Source organism: Teleopsis dalmanni, chromosome 2, assembly GCF_002237135.1.
Source record: "Teleopsis dalmanni isolate 2A chromosome 2, ASM223713v2, whole genome shotgun sequence".
NCBI classification, from domain to species: Eukaryota; Metazoa; Arthropoda; class Insecta; order Diptera; family Diopsidae; genus Teleopsis; species Teleopsis dalmanni.
This window is the reverse complement of record NC_051847.1, coordinates 200742161-200757667: the sequence shown is the minus strand read 5'-3', so window position 1 is coordinate 200757667 and position 15507 is coordinate 200742161. Positions and strand designations below refer to the sequence as shown.

The following is a 15507-nucleotide window of genomic DNA, read 5'->3' as shown; positions in this document are numbered from 1 at the left end:
TTTTTTAAAACCAAATAACTGAAAAATTATTCATGCATAGAAGAATATATAAAGATCTGTATGAAATGAAATTTTCTGGTATTGATTCTCGCATTAAGTAACAAGTTAGCCTATGGAAATTAATACCACAAATAATCTAAAATTACTTATGCTGCAAACTATCTTCAGCAACTTTAAATATCATAACATTTTTAAAGTCAATCTCATCGGACATCTGTTAATCACTAATACGTGGCTAATTCTTGGAGTTTCACACAAGCACGTTTTTACTATTAGACATTATCTCAGCCATCATTGCACTATAATTGCGATTCATTAAAAACTTTATGCAAGTTTATGTGTATAACAGATTTATTACTTTTGACATTTAGAAAAACTGGACAGTACCATACGTATTTCAGATCAAGGCTTAATAAAATCTTCTGAAGAATATCTATGTTCGTAGCATGGTTCATTTCAGCAACAAAAAAAATGTTTAATTTTATATTAAAACAAATTGTTTAGCATAAAATTGTTTGATGAATGCAAATATTTTCATAACTGCATAAAAGATACATTGTTGTTATATTAATTATGAATATTTTGAAATAAAATTATAATTTAAATAATAAAAAAAAATTGTGTGTTCCATGACACGCGACCTTATACGAATGAGACCGCTTTTCTCATTCATAAAAGATATAAGGAGTAAATGAATTTTAAATACAAAAATTGATTTTAAGTCTAAGACAAATTTTTTGACTGATTTATGGTTATTTCTATTATGAATGTTACTATATATCTATTATAAGTAGTCTTTAGAAATGTTTATTTGTCCTTCGCTATATAATTTTAAACTGCAAGTGCCAGTCTTCGAACCTTCTCAAATATAGAACCTAAATTTGTATGTTAATACACTGCGCTAACCTAACACTTAAATTGATCGACCAATATTACAATGAAGCTAACATCAGTGAGGTCGAATACAAACGTGAACTCATATCACTCCACACTGATGCAGTCCCTTCGTCGAGACCTAGACTGACTCCCAACAAGGTTCTCAACAGGACTCCGCCTAATATCTTCTAGAAGAACGTCGTCTCCCCCGTGCAACAAGAATTTTCCTAGCTCAATTGAGATTAGGATATAGCCATTTGCTAAACAGTTACTTGTCACGTATAAACATGTGCATTTCTAATTTATGCCCAAGCTGCAGCTCTACCCCCATGACGTCGCCCATCTGTTCTCTTGTCCCACTGCACACACTAATTCAAGTCCAATGAAGGACTTAAGGACTCATCTCCTTGAGGTAGCTAGGTTTCTACGGCTGGACCCTGGTTGATTTCAATTATATCCTTTCCTCCTTCCTACTATTCCCTTAATTCTAACCCCACCCCCCTACCCATATATTTGTCTTGTAATCCTTAATTGTTACCTGCTCTTCAGATCCCGGCAGGCTACAATAACAACACTTAAATTTCATTGTTGTAATTTGGAGTTTGGATATTTTATATGATTTTATATGGAGTTTGGATATGTTATATATGATTAATTAGTAGCAGTTGTATTAAATTTAAAAAATTATAAAATTAGATTATTTTTTAGAAACAAAAAAAATGTATTTCCATATATACAAAATAATCATTAATAATAAATAATAATTTACATTTACATGTAAAAAAAAAATATCATAACAAAAAAAATTTAATGTTTGTTTATAAATAAAATTCAACTTTATTAAAAATTTTAATCACAAAAAAAGTCTTTATGGTCATAATGAATTCATAAATTAAGGAATGAAGTTATAAGCTAATTTTACTAAATATTTTAAATTAAATTCAATACAATACAATGCCACTTTGCGGTTTTATGCTCGTATAGTGCTTTGACACTATACTGATATTAATTGTTATGGCCATTCATCGTGTACGGTATAGAAACTTAAACCATTGCCTTCTGGCTTATGCCAGGATGGTAATATAACAGTACGCCAAAAGGTTCTAAAAAGTACAAATCTTGATATCATTTCTTTAACAAGCATTTCTAAAACTTACCGTCCTCTAACTAAACCAAGAAACATTTTCCAATTCTTTTTCGGACCGAAGTCATATGGATTAACATAACATCTATTATGACCTGATAAGCGTTTACGTTCTGAATCATTAATATTTGCCTCTATGCTAGTTTCGCCACGTGTGATCAGCCTCGCATGCCAAATGCAGAGTGTACCCAAAGCCAAAACTACAGCCACATTAACAAATGCCATAAACATTAAAGCACGACGTTTCTCTGGTGTTACGGATAATTCATTAAATGTTGGTGTTGGCAAATTATGTTCAGCTGGTAATAATATTTCATCATCATATTCATTACCATGCGTCTATAAAAAAGTTAAATATAAAAAAAGGAACTATTACTTAAGATTTTTCATATACAATATTTATATGATCACTTACCACCGGAATAATATGTCCACTTAAATTAAATTTAACAGGTTGCCCTATTAGCGGTTCTGTTTCTATCCAATTGTCACCATGTTCTAACCATAAATAGTTATAGCCTATTTCAAAACCAAATACGATTAGGAATAAACACCCAATCGTAGTATAGGCCATGTAAAGGAAGAAGTATCGATGATTACTATAACCGACGCAGTTATTAAGCCATGCTGCACATAAATTAATTAACATTTATATTTAATTAACTTAATTACATTTACTTAAATGAAGTTATTGCTTAATTTAAGAAAGCCAAAGGTTTGGTATATCCAACTTATTTAGTTGAAAGTACGTCAATTCAGTATTGTTTATATTTGCTATGTAAATATAAATGCTAAATAAATTTTTAAATAGCATTTTATACAAAATAAAAATATCTAATATTAATAAAATTAATAGATGAAATTAATGTTTAGGTGAAAATACGTCAATTCAGTATTATTTATATTTGCAGTGAAAATATAAATGCTAAATAATAATTTTTAAATAGCATTTTACACAAAATAAAAATATCTAATATTAATACAATTAAGCTTTGTTGATTTTTATGTTTTGCTTTTTTAAAACACAATATTTAAATATTAACACAATTTATTTAAACTAAAATTAAACAATACACTTTTCACAGTAATCATTTAAACGTTAATCGTAAAAATGATAAAAAATTTAAAGATTTAAAAATTAAACGAATAAGTATAATATATTATAATACATATATATGTATATGTTGGACTTCGTTCAAAGTGTAATAAATTCATATGATGTCTTAGTCCAAGAAACTAAAAAATTGAATGGCTATCTGTTATTACTTTACTAGTAGTGTGTATTGAAGTTCAAATAGTTGGAAATACAATACCAGTCCCCATTACTACCCTCACATCAGAGTTCTATGTCCATAAGCGATCCTATATGCCATAGGCTGATAGAAAGATTTACCGGCATTTTATAAAAATAAACTGCTATCACTGTTAAAGTACGGTTCACAACTTTGTTACTATGCAACCGCGGACTTGAAGACGAAAGTGCATCTGTGTAGAGAGCTATTAGCTCAATATTTTATTAAACTTCAATGATGATGGCCCCATTACAATGGGTTTCGATATATAAATAATTCGAAGAAAGGGATTAACGGTTGCATATAGAAGGGAGGACTATACTGAACATGTTGCTATTGTGATCTTGCTAAGGGACTAAATCAATATCACTAGTCTGTTTAATTGGTTAAAAGCAGGGTTTCGAACCGAAATTTTTTCCGTTTTGGTTCAAAACTAAAAAAATATATCGGTTTAGTTCCGGTTTTCGATCTAATAAAAATATTGGTTTTTTTCGGTTCGGTTTCGGTTCGAAGTTTTGAATTTTTTTCGTTCCGGTTTAAAACAAAAAACATATATCGGTTCGGTTCCGAAAAAGGTTTTTTTGGTTCCGGTTTGAAGCCCTAGTTAGAAGCATATACCAAATTGATTTATAACTTCGCCCAATCAAGCTGAGAAGATAATATATCTCAGTTCGGGTTACACAATAATCTAGTCAAGGCACAAAGAGGGGTTTTGAAGAAACCTCGCAGTTAATAGAGAGTAAAAGTGCTCAGGTGCACTGACTCAACTAGCCTCAACATAATAAAGTTTTTGCATACAATTAAGTTACATTATTAACTATCATTAATTTTTACTTTAAAACTTTTATTAATATTTATATGAGTATTTAAATATTTTTTTACTTATCATCTAACATAGATCACGTTACACATTTGATGACAATAGTTTAACAGTATAAAAGTAGAATACTAACTCACTAATATATCTAATTGTATCTAATACTAAAATAAGAAAAATAATGTTTTTATTATTATATATGATATTTATATTAGTATATATCTCAAATAATAATGTTTTTTAAAACCAAATAACTGAAAAATTATTCATGCATAGAAGAATATATAAAGATCTGTATGAAATGAAATTTTCTGGTATTGATTCTCGCATTAAGTAACAAGTTAGCCTATGGAAATTAATACCACAAATAATCTAAAATTACTTATGCTGCAAACTATCTTCAGCAACTTTAAATATCATAACATTTTTAAAGTCAATCTCATCGGACATCTGTTAATCACTAATACGTGGCTAATTCTTGGAGTTTCACACAAGCACGTTTTTACTATTAGACATTATCTCAGCCATCATTGCACTATAATTGCGATTCATTAAAAACTTTATGCAAGTTTATGTGTATAACAGATTTATTACTTTTGACATTTAGAAAAACTGGACAGTACCATACGTATTTCAGATCAAGGCTTAATAAAATCTTCTGAAGAATATCTATGTTCGTAGCATGGTTCATTTCAGCAACAAAAAAAATGTTTAATTTTATATTAAAACAAATTGTTTAGCATAAAATTGTTTGATGAATGCAAATATTTTCATAACTGCATAAAAGATACATTGTTGTTATATTAATTATGAATATTTTGAAATAAAATTATAATTTAAATAATAAAAAAAAATTGTGTGTTCCATGACACGCGACCTTATACGAATGAGACCGCTTTTCTCATTCATAAAAGATATAAGGAGTAAATGAATTTTAAATACAAAAATTGATTTTAAGTCTAAGACAAATTTTTTGACTGATTTATGGTTATTTCTATTATGAATGTTACTATATATCTATTATAAGTAGTCTTTAGAAATGTTTATTTGTCCTTCGCTATATAATTTTAAACTGCAAGTGCCAGTCTTCGAACCTTCTCAAATATAGAACCTAAATTTGTATGTTAATACACTGCGCTAACCTAACACTTAAATTGATCGACCAATATTACAATGAAGCTAACATCAGTGAGGTCGAATACAAACGTGAACTCATATCACTCCACACTGATGCAGTCCCTTCGTCGAGACCTAGACTGACTCCCAACAAGGTTCTCAACAGGACTCCGCCTAATATCTTCTAGAAGAACGTCGTCTCCCCCGTGCAACAAGAATTTTCCTAGCTCAATTGAGATTAGGATATAGCCATTTGCTAAACAGTTACTTGTCACGTATAAACATGTGCATTTCTAATTTATGCCCAAGCTGCAGCTCTACCCCCATGACGTCGCCCATCTGTTCTCTTGTCCCACTGCACACACTAATTCAAGTCCAATGAAGGACTTAAGGACTCATCTCCTTGAGGTAGCTAGGTTTCTACGGCTGGACCCTGGTTGATTTCAATTATATCCTTTCCTCCTTCCTACTATTCCCTTAATTCTAACCCCACCCCCCTACCCATATATTTGTCTTGTAATCCTTAATTGTTACCTGCTCTTCAGATCCCGGCAGGCTACAATAACAACACTTAAATTTCATTGTTGTAATTTGGAGTTTGGATATTTTATATGATTTTATATGGAGTTTGGATATGTTATATATGATTAATTAGTAGCAGTTGTATTAAATTTAAAAAATTATAAAATTAGATTATTTTTTAGAAACAAAAAAAATGTATTTCCATATATACAAAATAATCATTAATAATAAATAATAATTTACATTTACATGTAAAAAAAAAATATCATAACAAAAAAAATTTAATGTTTGTTTATAAATAAAATTCAACTTTATTAAAAATTTTAATCACAAAAAAAGTCTTTATGGTCATAATGAATTCATAAATTAAGGAATGAAGTTATAAGCTAATTTTACTAAATATTTTAAATTAAATTCAATACAATACAATGCCACTTTGCGGTTTTATGCTCGTATAGTGCTTTGACACTATACTGATATTAATTGTTATGGCCATTCATCGTGTACGGTATAGAAACTTAAACCATTGCCTTCTGGCTTATGCCAGGATGGTAATATAACAGTACGCCAAAAGGTTCTAAAAAGTACAAATCTTGATATCATTTCTTTAACAAGCATTTCTAAAACTTACCGTCCTCTAACTAAACCAAGAAACATTTTCCAATTCTTTTTCGGACCGAAGTCATATGGATTAACATAACATCTATTATGACCTGATAAGCGTTTACGTTCTGAATCATTAATATTTGCCTCTATGCTAGTTTCGCCACGTGTGATCAGCCTCGCATGCCAAATGCAGAGTGTACCCAAAGCCAAAACTACAGCCACATTAACAAATGCCATAAACATTAAAGCACGACGTTTCTCTGGTGTTACGGATAATTCATTAAATGTTGGTGTTGGCAAATTATGTTCAGCTGGTAATAATATTTCATCATCATATTCATTACCATGCGTCTATAAAAAAGTTAAATATAAAAAAAGGAACTATTACTTAAGATTTTTCATATACAATATTTATATGATCACTTACCACCGGAATAATATGTCCACTTAAATTAAATTTAACAGGTTGCCCTATTAGCGGTTCTGTTTCTATCCAATTATCACCATGTTCTAACCATAAATAGTTATAGCCTATTTCAAAACCAGATACGATTAGGAATAAACACCCAATCGTAGTATAGGCCATGTAAAGGAAGAAGTATCGATGATTACTATAACCGACGCAGTTATTAAGCCATGCTGCACATAAATCAATTAACATTTATATTTAATTAACTTAATTACATTTACTTAAATGAAGTTATTGCTTAATTTAAGAAAGCCAAAGGTTTGGTATATCCAACTTATTTAGTTGAAAGTACGTCAATTCAGTATTGTTTATATTTGCTATGTAAATATAAATGCTAAATAAATTTTTAAATAGCATTTTATACAAAATAAAAATATCTAATATTAATAAAATTAATAGATGAAATTAATGTTTAGGTGAAAATACGTCAATTCAGTATTATTTATATTTGCAGTGAAAATATAAATGCTAAATAATAATTTTTAAATAGCATTTTACACAAAATAAAAATATCTAATATTAATACAATTAAGCTTTGTTGATTTTTATGTTTTGCTTTTTTAAAACACAATATTTAAATATTAACACAATTTATTTAAACTAAAATTAAACAATACACTTTTCACAGTAATCATTTAAACGTTAATCGTAAAAATGATAAAAAATTTAAAGATTTAAAAATTAAACGAATAAGTATAATATATTATAATACATATATATGTATATGTTGGACTTCGTTCAAAGTGTAATAAATTCATATGATGTCTTAGTCCAAGAAACTAAAAAATTGAATGGCTATCTGTTATTACTTTACTAGTAGTGTGTATTGAAGTTCAAATAGTTGGAAATACAATACCAGTCCCCATTACTACCCTCACATCAGAGTTCTATGTCCATAAGCGATCCTATATGCCATAGGCTGATAGAAAGATTTACCGGCATTTTATAAAAATAAACTGCTATCACTGTTAAAGTACGGTTCACAACTTTGTTACTATGCAACCGCGGACTTGAAGACGAAAGTGCATCTGTGTAGAGAGCTATTAGCTCAATATTTTATTAAACTTCAATGATGATGGCCCCATTACAATGGGTTTCGATATATAAATAATTCGAAGAAAGGGATTAACGGTTGCATATAGAAGGGAGGACTATACTGAACATGTTGCTATTGTGATCTTGCTAAGGGACTAAATCAATATCACTAGTCTGTTTAATTGGTTAAAAGCAGGGTTTCGAACCGAAATTTTTTCCGTTTTGGTTCAAAACTAAAAAAATATATCGGTTTAGTTCCGGTTTTCGATCTAATAAAAATATTGGTTTTTTTCGGTTCGGTTTCGGTTCGAAGTTTTGAATTTTTTTCGTTCCGGTTTAAAACAAAAAACATATATCGGTTCGGTTCCGAAAAAGGTTTTTTTGGTTCCGGTTTGAAGCCCTAGTTAGAAGCATATACCAAATTGATTTATAACTTCGCCCAATCAAGCTGAGAAGATAATATATCTCAGTTCGGGTTAGCTTTAAATTACTATTCCTGCTTACAGATAATAAGTCTCAATTCGATATAACTTTAAATTACTTTCAATGCGCACACTAAGTTATTTTCCATTTTAAAATTTCTTAACAATACAACGAGATTAATAAATTTGTAGAGCAGCTGTGTGAAGGCTATTGCTGCACAACATAACAAAAGCTTCCTTATATGTTGATTACTCTAACATAATTTGTATAATTCTTTAATTTATACACTTACGACAATGATGATCCATTTTTAAAACACATTTATTACAAACTGAGCAATGATGAGTACGTGGAGGTTTTGGAAGTATGCATTTCTTACAAATACTAACAGCTTCAATGAGTTGAACACCCTAAACAAAAGACATTTTATATAAAGTTTTTTTATGTAAACATAAAAAATAATATTACCTCAGGTGGTTTCCCGGCTGGAGTAATACTAGCCATTACATAATGAAAAATAACATTTATTAAAAGCCAATTTCCTATTACTAAAAGTATTATAGTGCCTATTGTACTTTTAGCCCACCAATATGGTAAGCCAATCCAATAAGCAATTGTTACTACAGCTGTAGTTAATATAGCTACACCTATAACAAAAAACTACTCAAGAGAGAGAACGGTATGAAATATATTATATCATGGTAGAGTTTTGCATACTTACTGGGCCTAATAGATGTGTATAATTATCGACAATCCAAAAGATCGGTTCCATGCACACATCGGTGGCATAAGAAGGATTTGTGTGTATATTATATGTTAAGGAATGAAAACAAAGTTTCATATAAGCGTAACGTAATTGCAAACGAACTCTAAAATAAAAAATTTTTGCTTAAATAAAATATTTATTAATATTATTAATAAAAAATGCATACATTAAATTTTTTGTGGAATTTCTCCACCGCCAAGTAAACTTCGTCATTTTGTTTATTCTACTTATTTATAAAACTTATTGTAACTGAATTATTTCATCTCCACACATATATTGAGAAATATTTCTATACTTATTTAATTTTAATAATATTTACATTATCTTTAATTATTGTATTGAACTATTTTGGTTTTTATCAAAACAATACGTTTTGACATTTTTGACAGCCGAAAAATTACTCTCCCATAATCTAAAAGAGCAAAAAGTCAGTATTACCAGCACAAAAATTTCAAAAAACAAGATAAACCACAAAAAATTACACAAATTAAATGGATTACACTAAATTGAACTATAAGTGTTATTGTTTAGTTTTATGGTTAAAAAAAAACATAATGACCTCGAGATAATACTTAAAACGTGGATAATAAATAATACCATTATTCGAATGTAGTCTTTAATAAAGAGCATATTTTTAAAAGTTATTAAATATATATATAAATTAGTAAAAAATGATAACATAGTCCAATTTCTCGTATGTACTACTAACTAATATCGTATTTGATTGATTAATCTGGAATAACTTTTTCAATCAATATTCTGTTTCAGTGCAATGTGCATTTTCGATTAACAAATCTCAAGTAAAACGTATAACACTTAAAATAATATATAACACTATAGAAATATTAACAGCTGTTTTAAATAAATTAAAAATTTATTTAAAATAAGTTCTTTTTATATATAAATAAAGTGCGATTTGATTTAATACATATATTTATAAATTTATATGTCTACTAACACTACCAAGTATATTAGATTACTCTAAAATGTTGGATTAAGCAACAAAATTTGACAGATCGAGAGTAAATCTACATTAAATCTAGATTTTCCAATTGAAATCGCTATAAATTTAAAAATATTAATTAAAATTGATTTGCAATGAGTAATTACAAATTTATTCACTACTGAAAATTTGTTTTTATTTTAAATTTATTTTGATTCTCAGCTTTATTTTCTCTTTATTTTTTTGAAACTTGCACCCACATTTACCGTACTAGAAATCTTCGGATGGGATTTACTAAGCCAAAGAAGGCATTTCATTGTGCACTTCTTTACATGAATTTCACATATTTTTTTGTTATATGACTAATGTGCTTAAACTTTATATGCTAATCGAAACAAATGTGAAAATAAGTTTCGATAGTGGGTACCTCTACTAAATTTAAATCTGTGTTTTTGGTCACTTAAAACTAGGACAAAATAGTTTTATGTCACCGTAATGTTAAGAGAGTTTAATTCACACGATAAGTGTACGAAATTGATTATAAGCTTGAAGGTTGCAGTATATTAGTATATTACTATATATTACATATTTATGTATATTATTTGATTTTAGCAAGATTTTTCTTGCAGAAATTTAAGAGATATCGTAGGGGCAGGAACAACTGAACCTTTTTCAGTGAAAATATTACCTATATAAAGCATTGTTTTCTGATATCTTCATAATATGAGAAATTAATTTTTTCAAATTAATTTTTGTAATAAAAATATTATTAATAAAATTAAGAAATAACAAAACCTCTAAAAAATTTCAAGTGTCATAATTTTGGAACGTTGGCATCACTTTATTTGTGCAAGAAAACTATATCAGTCAAAAGTTTTATCTATTCTATACCTTCAAAAACTGTAATATTTTGTTATTAAACGAAAAATTACAAATTGTTGCTGTGTAGTAGGAGTTTTAATGTGTAAAGTATATTTAAAATTTAAAAATGGATGAAGAAAACTTTCCAGACGACGAAGAACAACACGGTAACTAGCGAAAAAATATATTTTGCAATAATAAAAATACAAATGACGTATTGGTTGATTGCAATTTTGCTATATATTATAGATTCTGAGGGTGATGTAGAAAGAAATGCAAATCCAGTTGTACGTCCTCCAGAAATACAAAATGCACCAAATTTGTCGTTTTCATCTTTGGAACAACTTATGGTGCCAGACTATATTGATGATCCACCAATTAGTCCACCTTCACCAGGCAATGAAATGCAAATTGACATAAGAGAAGAGGATATTCAAGACCCAGATGACTTGAACGCAAGTTTTGATATGTCGGAACCCGACACATCAACTCCTGATGGTTAGCTTAAATCGTATATTTTTATATTTTGTTATTACATCTTTTATTTTTAAACATAGGCGTTGACTCAGATTCGAATCAGCGAACTCAAGATTTACGTGCGGTACGAAATTTTATGTTTGGCGAGGTGAGTGATAACGAAGAACCAGTTATATCACTCAATCACAGTAATGTGGTTCAGCGTTTACGCAATGTTGTTTATAGTTTAGATTCAATGAGAAGAATTAGTATGCGAGCGGGCTCAAGAGATATTCTACGTTTTCGACATAGAACACAGAATTTTGCTGAAAACTCACCTGAGGATGAAGTCGAACCAGAAAATCCTGTTAGATTTGATACTAATCTTGCTGCTGAACACTTGTATATGGGCACAAATATGGATCGGGTTTCTGGTGTTAATTATATTGAACCTGGACAGGAACAGAATTTATTATTATTCTTACATGCTTATATATTATTTCCTGGTGAAGTTTTGCCCTTTATGACTTCAAATATTGTTATTGAGACCGAACTATGTCGGGATAATCAAGCATTCTTTGGTATATGTTTCCCTTTTCTGCGTGATAATGGTAAAAAAGAGATTATGTATGGTGTTACTTGTCAAATATATGAGCGCGGAGCTGACGAAAGAGGTCGCATGCTTTTTAAGTCTCGGGCCTTACAACGTTTTATACTTAATACCAATAACATAAAAGGGTAAATATGAAAAAAATTAAAATACATTTACAATCTATTATATGGAATAATATTGTTATTTTTTTTTCCAGTGCATTACAGGATATAACGGCTTTTCCGCAATATAAATGCTATTGTAATGTTAAGATTCTACCAGAAATTTATTTGCCCGAACCGCTTAATTGTATACAGATGGGTTCGTTAAATCGTTTCCGCGATTTACCCAAAATGCAGCAAAGCTTCCGACGTCTACAAGCCGCAAGCACTTCTTTACCAGCTTACATCTATGAAGCGTACAATATGTCTGGCGTTATAGAGAAAGCACGCACACAATTAGCTGAGCATAAAATAAATACTATGCCGACTGATCCGGTTGATTTATCGTATTGGCTAGTACGAAATTTACATTTACCGGAATACGTTAAAAAAGAAATATTCAAAACTGATTCAGTTAATGTACGCATGAAATTGATTGCTACCACATTTAAGGAGGTAAAATACTCAAAAAAATGTATTTAATTTTTATGGATTTACAAACTTTTGTTTTTATAGGAGCCGTCGTTCTATATATGCCGCTTCTGTAGTAATCAAATTGCTGACTGTAAAGAACTTTTTGCTATGTCAAAGCATGGCGTTCAAACACAATATTGCAATTCAGGTAGAGTTTGATAGGTTACCGATGTTATTCCATAGTTAATTATTTTAAGATTGGATAGAATAGGATATTTGCTATTAATATAGTAAAGGAAATGATCGAATATAATTCGATCTTCAGAAATTTCAAAACAGTGAACACACTTGTAGTCCTAGGCAACAATCTCACAAAACAAGTTAATTTATGAGAAACAAATCATTCTAATTGTGGAGCACTATTTGTACTAATTGTGGAACCATTTTAAAACAAATATGCTTGATATGTTGATTTAAAAAATTATATATATATAGTTAGTTTATTACATAAAAATCGTTTCTTTTTTTAAATTATTTTCACAGCTGGTCACATACATCAGACAAATACGGTTTATCGTGTGGTGCCCAATTCAGTAGTATTTAGTGGAGAAGCTTCATCAGAATTTAGTTGGTTTCCTGGGTATGATCACAAATTATATTGTATTAAGTGGAACAAAACGTTTTATTCATAATTAATTATAATTTTAGGTATCAATGGCATATTATTGTTTGTAATGGCTGCGGACGACATATTGGTTGGCAATTCAAAGCTTTGGAACCAAGTTTGGTGCCAAATATATTTTATGGTATCTCAAGTTCAAGTGTACGTGTAGGTGATTCACGAGATGGACGACGTGATCCACATGAGTTGTACCGTGCTATTATACGTTTGTCTCGGAATGAGCTCCCATGAATATGGAGATCAGTGAAACGTTTTTATAATCGATGTATAGCAAGTTGCTGTTCTTGCTCCATAAGAATTTGCTTACATCGACGACCGCGATTCCCTGAGGAAGATATTTAAAGAAATAATGAATATAAAAACGTTTCACAGCTTTCATTCTAGCTTGTAGTCATTTAGTTCATTTTTTTACAATTTTACATACGTTGATTAAATTTTTAAATTCTAAGTCATTAAATCAAATTCATATTCATTCGGAAAAATAATTCATTTTTTAAAATTATATATGAAATTTTTTTATTCCTTAAACTGTGTTTAACTTAAAGAAAGCAAATTTTCACTTTATTGTGGTATACTCTGATATTATAGTTACATATATATATATGTACATATATATATGTATAAATTATTAATTACTTTATGAGAATAAAAGAAAACATAAAAAAATAAAATATTAATTTTTTATTAACTCCACGAAAGATGTTGATAAGGTCTGCAAAATGAAAATTTTTTTATATTTACATTTAATATATAAAATATTTTCGTTCTCACCGCTTTACAAAATGGACAATTGCCAAAAGAAACTTTTAGAAACGTTTTCCCATCTGATAGTGTATTAAACCACTCACGTAGACAAACTGCATGATATATCATAGTGCATTGCCGATTGTCGCAGGAGATCAGTGGTATGTCACCATCATCCAAATGATAACAGTAACATATATTACAGAATTGCTGTTCTTCCACAGCACCATCTATTAATTCACCATCAATTCCCGGTCGCATCGGAAAAAAACATAAATCAAATATACGCAATAAATTTTTATGTATATCCAATTCAGCATCCCAATTACAGAGGCCCTCACTGTAAGTACGTCGCAATTGTTCAACATCTTCTGTGGGTCCAAGTATTTTCAAAGACATAGACGATATGGGTGCAAAAGGATCTGTTATTACTAATTTAAGAAAAACGTGTTCACGTATTAGAAATAATCGCCAATTATCCTTAGTAGATGGTGAACGTGGTTGAAGTACGTGGCACAACTCATCGATATCCACGAAATTATCATAAAACTCATGCAATTCTTCCAAATATTTTCGAAATTGTTCCAATAAACTATTAAGTGTGAAAAAATTTTGAAATAATGTTTCCCAATTTATACAATCGGGCAAGCTATGCTTGGTTATCTGCAAGCTAGGTAAGGACAACTCTAAAAAGTGTTGTTCTTGTTGATTAAATTTTGAAAAACGTATCAGTGTGAATGCCTCATTTAATTCAATTTCAAAATCGTCAGATTTGGATAAAATTGCAATTTCTGTATATATATTTTGCTGCAATTCCAGCTGCTGTGCATCTGTTATTAATTTTTGTTTTTGTATGCCATTTTTATTCATTAATTTAGGCAAATTTTCTATTAAGTCAAAAACGTTCCAATTTGCTTCTATTTCTGTGTAGGTTTCAGTGAAAGTTTCCACTTTAATTGATTGCTGCACTGATAAATGCATTTCCTCAAGTTTTGGAAATTTCGGACAGATCAATTTAATAGTAAACCATGTTTCCTTTCGATAATAAAAATTTAATTATTAATTTATTATAATATTTCTGTAATAAATTCATTTACAACAAACCTTAATTTGAACAATACCACTTAAACAAAGTTCACTCTTCCTTGTATGACTAGATGTAATGCCTTCATAGCGCAGTAGCAACTGTTCAAGTAAATCTTCGCTATTTGGCATATTCGCATTTAAATAATTTAATATTATTTATTTAAAACTGTATTATAATTAAATATATACTTTTATCATTATTAGTTTAAATCTCAATGTAAAAATTCATTTGATTTTTGCGCGGTAAACAGTAAAAATTTTGTAAACAAAAATCAGCTGTTCCAATTTGCAAGCAAAGTAACAGGGTTGTTACATGTTTTGTAGACAGGTATGAGTATTAAATATCCCAAACTTATCGATAAATTGAACCACTACTGTTAATAACGTTTTATACAAATATTATGCATATATATAGAATAAATAAATATGAATATTATATATACAGTTCACTAGTGTCAATTCGAATACTCAAGTTTCAATTACCAGATTATAAAAAGTTTTC

The 15507-nt window shown here is 29.2% G+C and overlaps 4 protein-coding genes across 5 annotated transcripts; 1 reads left to right on the top strand and 3 right to left on the bottom strand.

Moving 5' to 3' along the window:
* Nucleotides 1-1755: 1755 nt before the first annotated feature.
* LOC119681284 (palmitoyltransferase ZDHHC16-like) lies at nucleotides 1756-2689 on the bottom strand. Its single transcript, XM_038094432.1, has 3 exons — nucleotides 2436-2689; nucleotides 2034-2359; nucleotides 1756-1979 (listed from the first exon to the last, which is right to left on the bottom strand). Exons 1-3 carry the CDS (start codon nucleotides 2667-2669, stop codon nucleotides 1889-1891), a joined length of 651 nt encoding a protein of 216 aa, XP_037950360.1. The 5' UTR covers nucleotides 2670-2689; the 3' UTR covers nucleotides 1756-1888.
* A 3374-nt stretch (nucleotides 2690-6063) lies between these two features.
* On the bottom strand, nucleotides 6064-9378 carry LOC119681283 (palmitoyltransferase ZDHHC16-like). The gene is made up of 7 exons (XM_038094431.1): nucleotides 9233-9378; nucleotides 9022-9169; nucleotides 8769-8960; nucleotides 8593-8710; nucleotides 6801-7012; nucleotides 6399-6724; nucleotides 6064-6344 (listed from the first exon to the last, which is right to left on the bottom strand). The coding sequence occupies exons 1-7, from the start codon at nucleotides 9277-9279 to the stop codon at nucleotides 6254-6256; spliced, it is 1134 nt and encodes a 377-aa protein (XP_037950359.1). The 5' UTR covers nucleotides 9280-9378; the 3' UTR covers nucleotides 6064-6253.
* Nucleotides 9379-10855: 1477 nt separating this feature from the next.
* On the top strand, nucleotides 10856-13660 carry LOC119680768 (protein cereblon-like). 2 transcript variants are annotated; one of them, XM_038093737.1, is made up of 8 exons: nucleotides 10856-11037; nucleotides 11120-11368; nucleotides 11428-11495; nucleotides 11550-12064; nucleotides 12136-12535; nucleotides 12596-12701; nucleotides 13037-13133; nucleotides 13202-13660. In XM_038093737.1, exons 1-8 carry the CDS (start codon nucleotides 10998-11000, stop codon nucleotides 13404-13406), a joined length of 1680 nt encoding a protein of 559 aa, XP_037949665.1. In that variant the 5' UTR covers nucleotides 10856-10997; the 3' UTR covers nucleotides 13407-13660. The 2 variants fall into 2 exon arrangements, with proteins under 2 accessions (XP_037949665.1, XP_037949664.1); XM_038093736.1 differs by having other exon boundaries at nucleotides 10857-11037; nucleotides 11428-12064.
* Nucleotides 13661-13848: 188 nt separating this feature from the next.
* On the bottom strand, nucleotides 13849-15181 carry LOC119676561 (E3 ubiquitin-protein ligase FANCL-like). The gene is made up of 3 exons (XM_038087800.1): nucleotides 15024-15181; nucleotides 13947-14954; nucleotides 13849-13887 (listed from the first exon to the last, which is right to left on the bottom strand). Exons 1-3 carry the CDS (start codon nucleotides 15132-15134, stop codon nucleotides 13849-13851), a joined length of 1158 nt encoding a protein of 385 aa, XP_037943728.1. The 5' UTR covers nucleotides 15135-15181.
* Between the last annotated feature and the right edge of the window lie 326 nt (nucleotides 15182-15507).

Excerpts from the sequence above, each read along its gene's own strand:
- LOC119681284 (XM_038094432.1), bottom strand. The coding sequence starts at position 2,669 with ATGTTAATTAATTTATGTGCAGCATGGCTTAATAACTGCGTCGGTTAT. Across the intron at positions 2,360-2,435 it reads GTGGACATATTATTCCGGTG|ACGCATGGTAATGAATATGA; the intron begins GTAAGTGATCAT and ends ACTTTTTTATAG. Across the intron at positions 1,980-2,033 it reads CTTGGTTTAGTTAGAGGACG|AACCTTTTGGCGTACTGTTA; the intron begins GTAAGTTTTAGA and ends TGTACTTTTTAG.
- LOC119680768 (XM_038093736.1), top strand. The coding sequence starts at position 10,998 with ATGGATGAAGAAAACTTTCCAGACGACGAAGAACAACACG. Across the intron at positions 11,038-11,119 it reads AGACGACGAAGAACAACACG|ATTCTGAGGGTGATGTAGAA; the intron begins GTAACTAGCGAA and ends TATATATTATAG. Across the intron at positions 12,536-12,595 it reads TTGCTACCACATTTAAGGAG|GAGCCGTCGTTCTATATATG; the intron begins GTAAAATACTCA and ends TTGTTTTTATAG.
- LOC119676561 (XM_038087800.1), bottom strand. The coding sequence starts at position 15,134 with ATGCCAAATAGCGAAGATTTACTTGAACAGTTGCTACTGCGCTATGAA. Across the intron at positions 14,955-15,023 it reads GTGGTATTGTTCAAATTAAG|GAAACATGGTTTACTATTAA; the intron begins GTTTGTTGTAAA and ends TATTATCGAAAG. Across the intron at positions 13,888-13,946 it reads ATTGTCCATTTTGTAAAGCG|ACCTTATCAACATCTTTCGT; the intron begins GTGAGAACGAAA and ends TTCATTTTGCAG.
- LOC119681283 (XM_038094431.1), bottom strand. The coding sequence starts at position 9,279 with ATGACGAAGTTTACTTGGCGGTGGAGAAATTCCACAAAAAATTTAAT. Across the intron at positions 7,013-8,592 it reads AAAAATGGATCATCATTGTC|CATGGCTTAATAACTGCGTC; the intron begins GTAAGTGTATAA and ends ATTTATGTGCAG. Across the intron at positions 6,345-6,398 it reads CTTGGTTTAGTTAGAGGACG|AACCTTTTGGCGTACTGTTA; the intron begins GTAAGTTTTAGA and ends TGTACTTTTTAG.